Source organism: Erinaceus europaeus, chromosome 13, assembly GCF_950295315.1.
Source record: "Erinaceus europaeus chromosome 13, mEriEur2.1, whole genome shotgun sequence".
In the NCBI taxonomy this organism is placed as follows: domain Eukaryota; kingdom Metazoa; phylum Chordata; class Mammalia; order Eulipotyphla; family Erinaceidae; genus Erinaceus; species Erinaceus europaeus.
In genome coordinates, this window is record NC_080174.1 from 90267408 (window position 1) to 90280369 (window position 12962).

General features: G+C 42.9%; 2 protein-coding genes across 4 annotated transcripts in view; both read left to right on the forward strand.

The window, feature by feature from the left end:
* The window catches only part of LOC103128154 (zinc finger protein 709-like), a 245165-nt gene that overhangs the window by 61096 nt on the left and 171107 nt on the right, over positions 1–12962 (forward strand). The gene's annotated exons all lie outside the window — the stretch shown is intronic.
* The window catches only part of LOC103125919 (zinc finger protein 14-like), a 241505-nt gene continuing 233837 nt past the window's right edge, over positions 5295–12962 (forward strand). For all 3 annotated transcript variants that reach the window (XR_009553946.1, XM_060206417.1, XM_060206416.1), the window contains exons 1-2: positions 5295–5385; positions 7635–7778. Coding sequence is in view for 1 of the 3 variants with exons in the window: in XM_060206416.1 (XP_060062399.1) it covers positions 7764–7778 (15 nt within the window). In the remaining 2 variants the exon portion in view is untranslated. The remainder of the gene's footprint in view (positions 5386–7634; positions 7779–12962) is intronic.

The window sequence follows — 12962 nt, forward strand, 5'->3', positions numbered from 1 at the left end:
GTTATTGTCTGGGGAGATGATGTCATGGCTGGAAATGAACAAAAGCTGGATCAAGGAAGAGAGTAGGTCCCTAATATGGGAAAGGTGTATAATAACCTTTGTCTAAGGTATTGTAAAAATCAGTAAATCTACAAAAGGTTAATAAACCAGAATTAGTCATTTAAAAAAAAAATGAAACTTTATTGTTATAGTAATATACAGGTATATGACAGGGTTTGTGAGTGATTTTTAATTGCCCTGTGACTAAACATCTTCTTGGTTAGAGAGACTATCAATGTCTTTCTGCACATTTACTGTAGTTGTTAAGGTTACTCTACTGAGTTCTGTGAGTACATATATTGATGATTAGCACTTTGATGCATAGCATGTAAATATGTTTTCTTATTTTTTTTACTGCATCTCTTTGTCTTGGTGATAGGTCTTGTTATTATGCCAAATATTTTCAATTTAATGTAGTCTCAGTGGTTCATTTTTCCATTTATTAATTTATCACTGATGTTGAGCTCAGGTCTCTGAAGTCATATCCAAATCAGATATTATGTAGTGTACTGAGGATGACTTCTATAGATTTTTTGGTTACTGTTCTAACATTCAAGTGCATCTTAAGGAACATAAGACCCTTTCACTGCCATAGACTTTTCACAATAGCTCCCTACTCCTCATAGCATCTTTTTATATTTATAAATTATATTTTACTTCCTATGATAGAAATTGAGAAGGATGTAGAATACTGGATAACATTTCTCCTTCTTGTCATCCTCTTCTTTTTTCTGCCACCAAAGTTATTTCTTGAACTCATTGTGAGAAGTTTGAATCCACTGCTGCAGGAAGTCCCCAGCGGTTGTAGTTTCAATTCCAGTTACCACTCTCCCTATCAAATTTTCTTTACCTGTATAAACTTTACTTTATAAATAAGGAAGAAAATGTCCAGAACTGCTCCACCACTTGTTAAGAGTGACACACACACACACACACACACACACACACACACACACACACACGTGAGAACTAAGATATATAGAATCTCAGTCCTTTTATATGGCAATGTGAGCACCCTATCAGTTGTACTCCCACACAGCCCTAAGGTTTTATCATTTACTCATTACAAAACTATAGAGGGGTAGTTTGAGAACAGGGATATCTCTCTGTCACATGAGATGTCAGGGATTGTACTCAGGGCCTCGTGAAAGAGAGGCCAGTATTCTAATCAATGTAGCAACTTCTAGACTATGATTATGAGGCATTTGATTCTCAAGTCACCAAAGACATGATTGCAGATGAGACAATCCTTCACAGGCTTCCTAAAGTAGAGACTGAATGGCTAATCTGCTGTCACTTGCATTTTCTCCCATGAACACAATGCACATATTTTAGGGCTCAGTGACCTATGAAGATATAACTGTGATATTCACTCAAGAGGAGTGGGCACTATTAAGTCCTTCAGAGAAGAAATTCTATAGAGATGTGATGTGTGAAAACTTGAGGAACTTTCTTTCAGTAGGTAACTCTAATAGCCTTCATTTTTCAAGTAGAAGAAAAATCACTTTGTGTTCACCAATGTAGAAATAGAGACAGTGTTAAGTGAGCAGGGTTTGATTGTGAGGCATGATGGATGACAAATTCAATCTTGTGGTATGGGAGGTTGCCCAGTGGATAAAGCATTGGATTCTGGACCATGAGGTCCTGAGTTTGGTCCTTGGCAGCACATGTAGTAGAGTGATGTCTGGTTCTTTCTCTTTCTACCTATCTTTGTCATGAATAAAGAAATAAATTCTTAAAAAAAAAATTCAGGGCGGGGCTGGATAGCATAATGGTTATACAGACTCTCATGCCTGAGGCTCTGTCAAGTCCCAGGTTCAATCCCCTGCAATGTCATAAACCAGAGCTGGAAAAAATACATAAATAAAATTCAATCTGTTTGTATACTTTAAAAAAATAATTTATGTATTTATTCATTCATGCAAAAGATGGGAGGAGAGAGCCTGGGAGTCGGGCTGTAGCTCAGCAGGTTAAGTTCACGTAGTGCATGGACTGGTGTAAGGATTCCCGGTTCCCCTCTAGGGGAGTCCCTTCATTCTATGAAGTAGATCTCTAGGTGTCTATCTTTCTCTCCCTATCTCTGTCTTCCCCTCCACTCTCCATTTCTCTCTGTCCTATCTAACAATGATAACATCAAGAACAACAATAAAACAAGGGCAACAAAAAGGAAAATAAATAAATAAATAAAAGCTCAAGCCTCAGATGAAGAGCTTCTGCAGCTGTTCTGTCTCCTGGTGTCGTGAGCATTTGACCAAAAATATGACCCTTAATTAAGTATGGTAAAGAATTCTGCCAATGAAAACCGAGGCTGTTGTTTTTTTATAAGTATTGCAGTACTACTTTATTGACACTAGGTGGCGCTATAACACCACGTCACACGCATTTCTAATTTACTGAAATGTTCAAAAAGTCACAATATTTCTAACATCAAATTATTATAATTACAACTATGCATCCCCAAATACCTCCTAGGACTAAAACAGGTAGGAACGCAGGTAAAGTCACGACAAATGATGTCCTCAGGTTGACAAGGCTGGTCCGGTTAAGAGTTCTGGTCCGGATGGGTCCTGGGTCTGGTCCTGATCTGGTCAGTCATGGTCCCAATCTTGTCCGATTCTGGTCCTGATCTGGTCTGGGTCTGGTCCGGGAATTTGCAGATACCTCCGTGGCCGTCGGTGTGTTGATTGCCACGGGATATGCCGGATGGGGGCTTCTGAACTTATATGCTAGCATGCAGTTCAGAAGTAGCCATCCCTGTCCAAAAGTCCAGGGTTTTTATCCCTGAGCTAGGCTGAAGTGTGGGTTAGGTAATTTCCAGCCAATGAGAGTTGGGGTCTTCCTGACATGTAGGTCTAACTTTATCAGGCTATATAGATGTGGGGCTTGCCCTGCACAAGACATTATCTTGTGCTGCTGTATGGGGCATTTCAGAGAACTCTGGGGTCGCATTGGGCTTACCCTGCATAATTAATTTTAACAATGTTTCATCACTAAAAGAATTTAAAAAAAGAATTTAAATTTCATATTTCAAATTAAAAATAACATTCTCACACTTGACTATTCACTTCAACTTTATCAAACACTCTAAACTTAAACTTAATATTCTTAACCTATTAAAACATTTCACACTCAAAGGAATACTTTCATACTTAATATTCTCACACTTCTTATATATGTCCTAAATACACACTTCTTATTATTTCAAGACATTAATATTGTTTCAAGTACATATTGTTGTTTCAAGTACATATTATTATTTCAAGTACACACTTCTTATATATCCATATTATTTCAAACACACACTTTAGTATTATTCTAAGTTCACACTTCTTATTAATATTCTATTCTAGGTTTGGGCATAAGTCACCACAAATTTGTTCAGGAATAATATTCTTGTTCCTGACACCTGGGAAGACTCAAGATTTTGACATGGCGGCAACTGAATGGAACAAGCTCACGATGCTCACTGGACGACGTTCACGGGCAAAAAGCAGTAATCTAGCTGATGTCTGTAGCTCCGTTTTGTTTTTTTTTTAATATTTTATTGATATATCAGAAAGACAGGAGGAGAGAGAAAGCTCCAGACATCACTCTGGCACATGTGCTGCTGGGAACTGAACTCAGGACCTCATGCTTGAGAGTCGAAAGCTTTATCACTCACTGTGTCACCTCCCAGACCATTTTATTTATTTATTTATTTAACCAGAGTACTGTTCAGATCTGCCTTATGGTGCTGCGGGGGATTGAACCTGAGACTTTGGAGCCTCAGGCATAAGAGTCTGTTTTGTAGAACCATTATACTATCTACACTCCAACCAGCACAGTGCTTTTATTAGCACATCCCTTTGGATGCCAGCCTTCCTCGCTCTTGGAATGCACGTCAGCAATCTCAGGATGTCAAATTTTAGACAACCTCCTCCCTCCCCAAGCCCACATTATTTTCAGCGGGCCCTGCTTAGCTGGGGCTGCCAGTGTGGAGCAGCTCACAGGCAGAGCCTGTTAGAGATGGAAGTCCTGGAGAAGTGCTTCTGCTGATTCTGGGGACAGACCAGCGGCTCTCCACAGTGAGCAGCCATTGACACACCTCTAGAAATTGTGGGCCAGTGGACTCCACACAGAAGGTGTGGAGCTGCCCCAGGGGTGGGCAGGGTCAGCATAGATGACTGGCATCAAGACATTTCTGCTCCTCCCCTGATCCCTTCAAACACTTTATTCTATTTCCTTCTTTTTCTTCTTTTCATAGCACTTATTGGCTTTTACTTCCAATGGTGCCAGTGATTGACCCTAAAACCATGATGTCTCGGGCTTAAAGTTTTTTCTTTAACAAGTGTGTTACTTCCATGCACCAGGCTCTGCACTTAACAAGATGGCCATTACTGGGGAGTAGGGGGAGATAGAGAGCATAATGGTTATGCAAAGGGACTCTCTTGCTTGAGGCTCCAAAGTGCCAGGTTCAATACCCTGTACCACCAGAAGCCAAAGATGAGCAGTGTTCTAGTAAAACAAGGAAATAAAGAAATACATAAATAAATACAATGGGCAGGGTAGAGACCATAATGGTTATTTAGGCAAAGAAACTCTTGTGACTTAATCTCCAGCTCTCAGGTTTAATAATTTGCACCAGCATAATTAGAGCTGGGCAGTGCTCTGCTAAGAAATAAAAAAAAAAAAAAAAAAAGGGCTGGGTGGTGGTGCACCTAGCTGAGCGCACACTTCACAGCGCAAGAACACAGTGTAGAGCTCCCAGCTGCTGAGAGAAAGCTTTGCAAGTGCTGCAGCAGAACTGCAGGTGTCTCTCTGTCTCTCTCCCTGCCTATCTCCCCTACCCTCTTGATTTCTGGATGACTCTATTCAATAAATAAATGAAGATAATTTAAGCCTCACGCCTGTAACCTGTGCTCAACCAGGTGTGCCATCACCTGGACCCCACTAAATTTCTCTTTCTCGATCCAGTATAAATACAAATTAAATTAAAAAAACAACTAAGATTGTTCTCATTAAGTCACTATGGAGGCAGAACAGCTCGCTAATTGATTATCTAGTGCTTCCTGTTCCTTAAAAAACCACAAGAAGTCGACCCTGAACCACCAGGCTAGAGAGGCAGCACTGGGCTCCAGGGCAGAGACATCTCTGTTTCCGGGAGCATCAGCTTAGGCCAGCCACACGGGCTGCTGGGACTTGTAGTTCGTACGGCTCTTCTCCTGCGGCTGACGGCAAGAGGCGGACTACAGCTCCCATCAGGCCAAGCGGCGCCAGCGGGGTCCTGCACAGGCGCGGCTGGGCAGCAGGTTGGAGTTGCGCAGCTGTGAGTCCGACCCTGCAGAGTCGGTTGCAAGGCGGCGTCAGGTCAGTCGCAGCTGGTGGGTCTCGGGTGGCGGCGGGAGACAGGCGAGGCCTCGGCGTAACCGGCCTTAAAGACCTGGGGCTCTGCGTGTCTCGGGGAGGTGCGCCAGCCTCGCCTCTGGCCATTCTGCGCCGCCTCCCTGCTGGTTTGGGTTCCGCTCCCCCTCGCCCAGCTTTGGGGCCCGCGGAGCTGTGGGAAGGTGCGGGGCCCGCGGGGGCGCTGCGTAAACCGCTGGGGCGGGCGCAGGGTGTTCCGGGCAGGCTCTGGCCGGGCTCCGGCGGGCGACCGGGGGCGCGGACCCGCGGCGGGAAGCGGCGCTGAGCGCGGCGGCCTCTGGCCTTGGCCGCGGGCGGACCGGCGCGTCTGCGCAGGCGCGGGGCTGCGGTTCCCGAGTGTGCGCGGCGCCTGCGCGGTTGTGAGGCTGCAGGTGGCCGCCAGCTGCGTGTCTGCGGCCTGCCGGCACTGGCCTGCTGGAGCGGGTCGCGCTGCAGAATCCTGTGCAGCGACTCTGCGGCCTCACGTGCTGCCATGCGCCGGTCTGGGCCAGGCCTCGGCATCGGAGAGGTTTAGTCATCATTTCTAAGGCTCCGGAATTGTGCTCGTAGAAATAAAATGATTAGTAGCTGATGCGACTTCCCCAAACGTTAAATTTGTGGATAGAGATAGAAACCCAAAGGGTGTCCGGGAGGTGGCGCAGTGATGGAGCTTTTGACTCTCAAGCATGAGGTCCTGAGTTCGATCTTTGGCAGCACATGTGCCTGAGTGATGTCTGGTTCTTTCTCCTCTTGTCTTTCTCATTAATAAATAAAATATTTTTTAAAAAAAATCAGAAGGGATGGAAGAGCTATGAGTGGGGGAGAGCAGGAGAGAGACACTGCAGCCTTATTTCGGCCCGTAAAGCTTCTTCTGCAGACGGGGTTGAGAGAAGGAAGGACTGAGACCCAAGACCCCAGCACTCTGCCATGTCGCTGAGCTTGGAGCGCCACTGCCCGGCCTCACCAGTAAAGGATAAAATAGCTGTCAGTCCACGCATGAGTCTAAAGTTTGCTAGTGCCTACAGGAAGGAAGTTAAAAAAAATTGCTCGAGTGAATAGTAACTATTTTTTAAATTTCTTAATTGCGGTATTAATGGTTTACAGTCGACAGTAAGATACAATAGTTTGTACATATGTAACATGCTCAGTTTTCCACATAGCAGTTCGACCCCCACTAACTCCTCCTCTGCTTCATGTTGCAGGACCGGAGCCCTGCCCTCCACCCCAGAGTCTTTTCCTTTGGTGCAAGACACCAATGAATTTTAACTATTGATTCAGCCCACTACGTGCAAATACTTACCATCTCACATGTTGTCAATTTGAAGCCAATTTTATAGCTTTAGACATTGAAAACAATTCCTGGCATAGTTGTCAAAAGTCTAGCATTTGGTTGACACTTCAGGCAGAAGCATTTGAGCTGATGAGGTTCGGAGAACTCGGCAGCCACTGTATTTAGTGACTATTGTGTCAGACAGCACAGAGGCGCAAACACGCTGCTGGCGGCTTCAAGTTGTCACAGAGATGTGGTTGTTGCCATGACCCATCTCGCAGACTGTCGCATTCTTAGAAAAGTCAGGTGTGTGCACTGTCTTCTCAACTTGCTCTCTATTCCTTTCATAGCTTTGGACACTTTGAACTGTCTCTGGACGGTTTCTTCTGATTAATTTTTCCAGAATTACCCCTCCCCCATCAGCTATGGTCATATTCCAGACTTACTGTTCATGTGAACATGGCCCTTTTCTGTGCTACTTTCTTTCTCTCTCTCTCTTTCTTTCTCCATTTCTTTCTTTCTTTCTTTCTTTCTTTCTTTCTTTCTTTCTTTCTTTCTTATTACCAGAGCACAGCTCTGCTATAGCATATGGTGGTGTAGCGATTGAACCTAGACTTCCAAGACTCAGGCATGAGAGTCTCTGTATAACTGTTAAGCTTTCTAGCTCCACCCTTCTGTGCAACTTTCTATGAATTTTTACAAGCTGCTTTGAAAACAGGCACAAATAATTAGAAATATTTCTAAGACATTTTACTTTTGTTGTTTTTATTGATGTCGTTGTTAGATAGGACAGTGAAATGTAGAGAGGAGGGGAAAACAGAGTTGGGGGGTGGGGGGTGGGAGAAAGCTAGACACCAGCAGACCTACTTCACCATCTGCGAATGTTTCCATAACCTCTTCTGTTTCCATTGCACAGCTAGGGTATTGTACCTTTTATTCATTACAGTATCTTCCATCAAGGGGACATACTGTCCAGTGAAGAGGCTGTGCTGCTAGATTTAAAACAGTCTCAAGCTACTGTTGTGAATTATCTTCCATTTTCTGGCCTGAAAGACATTCAGGGAAAGGGGAAGAGATGGCAGTTTCTTGGGTAAGTGACTTGCCCCACATCAGAGTCTTTCTTTTTCCTCTTGAATAAGTTGTATTTTAATTGATACATGTTTAATTTACCGTTTCTGTTTTGCCCATCATATTTCTTTTTGTATCTTTGTCTCTTTCTCTCTCTTACTGCCAGGGCACTGCTCATCTCAGGCTTATGGTGGGTCAGGGAATAGAACCCAGAACCTGAGAGGCTCAGGCAGAAACTTTATGTTATCTCCCCCACCCTTGTATTTCTCTTCTCACTCTTTTTTTCTTTTTCTTTTTTTTTTTTCTTTTTCTTTTCTCTTTTTTATTTAAGAAAGGATTAATTAACAAAACCATAGGGTAGGAGGGGTACAACCCCACACAATTCCCACCGCCCAATCTTCATATCCCACCCCCCTCCCCCGATAGCTTTCCCATTCTCTATCCCTCTGGGAGCATGGACCCAGGGTCATTGAGGGTTGCAGAAGGTAGAAGGTCTGGCTTCTGTAATTGCTTCCCCGCTGAACATGGGCGTTGACTGGTCGGTCCATACTCCCAGTCTGCCTCTCTCTTTCCCTAGTAGGGTGGGTCTCTGGGGAAGCTGAGCTCCAGGACACATTGGTGGGATCTTCAATCCAGGGAAGTCTGGCCGGCATCCTGATGACACCTGGAACCTGGTGACTGAAAAGAGAGTTAAAATACAAAGCCAAACAAATTGTTGAGCAATCATGGACCCAAAGCTTGGAAAAGTGGAGAGGAAGTATTAGGGAGGTACTCACTGCAAACTCTAGTGTACTTCTGCTTTCTTACTTTGGTGCCACTCACTCTTTTTTTTTTTTTTTTTAATTTAATTTTTATTTATAAAATGGAAGCACTGACAAGACCATAGATTAAGAGGGCTGAAATTCCATACAATTCCCACCACCTGAATGCCATATCCCATCCCCTCCCCTAAGACTTCTTATATTCTTTATCCCTCTGGGAGTATGGATCCAGGGTCATTATGGGGTCCAGAGGTGGAAGGTCTGGCTTCTGTAATTGCTTCCCCACTGAACATGGGCATTGACAGGTCAATCCATACTTCCAGTCTGTCTCACTCTTTCCCTAGTGGAGCAGAGGTCTGGGGAAGCAGAACTCTTATTTTAAAATTATTTTCATTTACTGCTCACCTCTGGCTTATCTTGATGCTGGGGATTGAAAGCCTCAAGTATTTATATAATCACTATGCATCTCCCCAGCGACTTACTCTTTTTTTTTAAATTTATTTTATTTATTTTTATTTTTTATTTATCAATGAGAGGGGTAGGAAGAGAGAGAGAAAGGACCAAACATCACTCTGGTATATGTGCTGCCAGGAATCAAACTCAGGACCTCTTGCTTGAGAGTCCGATGCTTTATCCACTACACCACGTCACGACCACCCCAGCCAATTACTCTTAAAACTCGTATTTTCCAATTAGTATTATCACTGGGACTCTGTGTCAGCATTCTTGAATGTCTTCTTTTTTTTTTTTCCCCTCCAAGGTTATTGCTGGGCACTGTGCCTGCACCATGAATCCACTGCTCCTTGAGGCCATTTCCCCCCTTTTTTTTCCCATTGTTGTCATAGCCTTTTTGTAGTTATTGCCATTGTTGATGTAGTTTGCTGTTGGATAGGACAGAGAGAAATGGAGAGAGGAGGGGAAGACAGAGGGGGAGAGAAAGATAGACACCTGCAGACCTGCTTGTGAAGCAACTCCCCTCCAGGTGGGGAGTCTCGCTCACACAGGGATCCCTACACCTGTCCTTGCGCTTTGTGCCACATGCACCCAACCCACTGTGCTACCGCCCAAACCCCTGAATGTCATCTTTTATATATAGATACAGATAAATAGATGCAAGAAATGGTGGCAGGTGTGAAACACATACAATTGTGAGACTTCCCTCTACAGCTGTTGGAGAGATGGGTTTTGAACCCATCTGGGATCTCACAGGTGATCATTTGTGGTCTCCACTTGGAATGCCAGCAAAAGACCCTGTGAAATAATTTTTGATTACCAAGACATAATACATGCTGTAAAGTGCAACTTTGTCATACCCAGATACTGAGTTTCAAGCCCTGACAACACAGATAGACATGAAAGGTGAAACTTGGGGAGTCCGGTGGTAGTCAGCCACTTATGTGCAGGTGGCAGGATTAATGTACCCTGCAGGTAGAAAGAAGATAGATCAAAGGAATGGTTGGGGAATCTTTCAGGGAAAACAATGGTTATATAAATAGGCCATAATATCAGCAATGGAGCATGGAGTGGGGGGGCTGGCTTAAGGCCCAACCAATAACAAGTTTAAAAAAATAAAAAACACCAGTTAAAAAATGATATTAGAATAAGCTGGCGTTTTTTTTTTTTTTTTAAATGAATAAAAACCAGGACAGGGAAACTCCTCAATTTGTAGACCATTAGATTTGAGAGCCTAAGCTTCCTTGTTTGATTCCCAACATGTACTAAAATTGTGTTATGGGTTCTCTCTCAATTAACCTTTCTCTCTCCCTATGTTAGTGTTATGATATTAGTTTTCATATGTAACACATGAAATGAACCTTTATTTTCCTTTAATGAGAAGTACTGGAGATAGTGAAAAGACACACCAAACTTTCAGGTCTGATGCCCCAAGGACTATAGGCTACTTTCCAGGTATCTTCTAACTCTAGAACTGAGGGGAGTTCTGGTGCCACTTTCTCTCAGAAATTAGTTAAATCTTGAAAAAATAAATAAAAACAGGTTAAAATGAAATAACTTTGTTGGAGGGTAGATAGCATAATAGTTATGCAAACAGACTCTCATGCCTGAGGCTCCAAAGTCACAGATTCAGTTCCCCGCACCACCATAAACCAGAGTAGAACAGTGCTCTGGTTTAAAAAAGAAAGGAAGAAAAAAAAAAAAAGAAATAACTTGGAGGTCAGGTGGTGGCTCAATAAGTGGGAAACACATGATTCTGCCACCACAGGAGCACTTACAAAGGAGTATAGAGACTAATTGACAAAATTAGTTCACCAATCAATTTTCTGGTGAGAGACACTTCACTTAGATACGTAGCAGAAAATGTCAACTTTTAGATCCTGAACTCCTTTTGTAAATATGGCTGTGATACAAGTTAGAGGTGGACAGTAGAAATAATGTACCCAGAAATTATTCATACCAATAGCAATAGTGGTAAAATATATCTCAACAAAGAAAATGGCTAAAGTGAAGATGATATGTGGCTTATGAGGTTCAGGAGGTAGCGCAGTGGATGTAATATTGGACTCTCAAGTATGAGGTCTTGAGTTTAATCCCTGGCAGCACATGTACCAGAGTGATATCTGGTTCTTTCTCTTTCTTCTCCTATTCCTCTCATTAATAAATAAATAAATTTTATTTTAATATATATGATACATGGTTTTCTTTTCCACACCAAGAAGTGACTAATTACCACTACAATACATTTGAATCTTTGCTTTTTAATTTTTTTATATTTATTTATTCCTCTTTGTTGCCCTTGTTTTACTGTTGTAGTATTATTGTTGGTTAAGACAGAGAAATGGAGAGAGGGGAGAGAAAGATAGACTCCTGCAGACCTGTTTCACTGCCAGTGAAGCAACTCCCTGCAGGTGAGGAGCCAGGGGCTTGTACCGGCATCTTACACCCATCCTTGCACCTTGTGTGGACAGCTTCCGGCCAGCCCTGGACCTGTCACATGGTAAAACAATTGAAGAGCCCGTTTCTTTGGTTCTTGGGACAATCAGGAAAGGACCGAAGAGTGAAACATCTGAGTTTTTTTTTTTTTTTTTTAAATTTATTTCTTTATTGGGGAATTAATGTTTTACATTCAACAGTAAATACAATAGTTTGTACATGCATAACATTCCCCAGTTTCCCATTTAACAATGCAACCCCCACTATGTCATTTATCATCCTTCATGGACCTGTATTCTCCCCACCCACCCACTCACCCCAGAGTCTTTTACTTGGGTGCAATATGCCAATTCAATTTCAGGTTTTATTTGTGTTTTCTTTTCTGATCTTGTTTTTCAACTTCTGCCTGAGAGTGAGATCATCCCATATTCATCCTTCTGTTTATGACTTATTTCACTCAACATGATTTTTTCAAGGTCCATCCAAGATCGGCTGAAAATGGTGAAGTCACCATTTTTTACAGCCGAGTAATATTCCATTGTGTATCTAGACCACAACTTGCTCAGCCACTCATCTGTTGTTGGACACCTGGGTTGCTTCCAGGTTTTGGCTATTACAAATTGTGCTGCCAAGAACATATGTGTACACAGATCTTTTGAAACATCTGAGTTTGAAGCAAAGAAGTTTTATTACAGTATTAGCAAGCAGAAAAACTTTCTGGGGGATTTCTGTAGAGTGGGTCCCAAGTTTCAAAGTATTTTAGTTTTTTTTTAAAAATTTATTCCTTTTTGTTGCCCTTGTTTTATTGTTGTAGTTATTACTGTTGTTATTGTTGGATAGGACAGAGAGAAATGGAGAGAGTAGGAAAACACAGAGGGGGAAGAGAAAGACAGACACCTGTAGACCTGCTTCACAGCTTGTGAAGCTACTCGCCTGCAGTTGGGGAGCTGGAGCTCGAACCGGGATCCTTATGCCGGTCCTTGCACTCGTGCCATGTGCACTTAACCCACTGCACTACCACCCGACTTTCTATTTTAGGGTTTTTATACAAAATATTGAGAGATGGAAACAGTCTGCATCACTGGTTGAGGTGGAAATGACTGAGAAGCTGGGTGACACCCTGTATGTGCTCAGGGCCTGTAATTACAGTGTTTACAGAGAAGCTCTAGGGAGTGGTATGGAGCAAAAACCACAATGGTTATTTTTATGTTCTTTAAAAAGATTTTTTTTATTATCTTTATTAGATAGAGACAGCCTGAGATTAAGAGGGAAGGGTGAGATAGAGAGGGGGAGAGACAGACACCTGCACCCCTGCTTCACCACTCCTGAAGCTTTCCCCCTGCAGTTGGGGACTGGGGCCTTGGATCCAGGTCTTTGTGCACTATAATATGTACACACAGTTCCTACCACCAGAGTTCTCCATTGGAAGCTTCCCTATTCTTTATTCCTCTAGGAGTATGGACCAAAGATCTTTATGGAGTGGAGAAGGTGGAAAGTCTGGCTCCTGTAATTGCTTTTACACGGACATGGGTGTTGGCAGATATATCCACACCCCC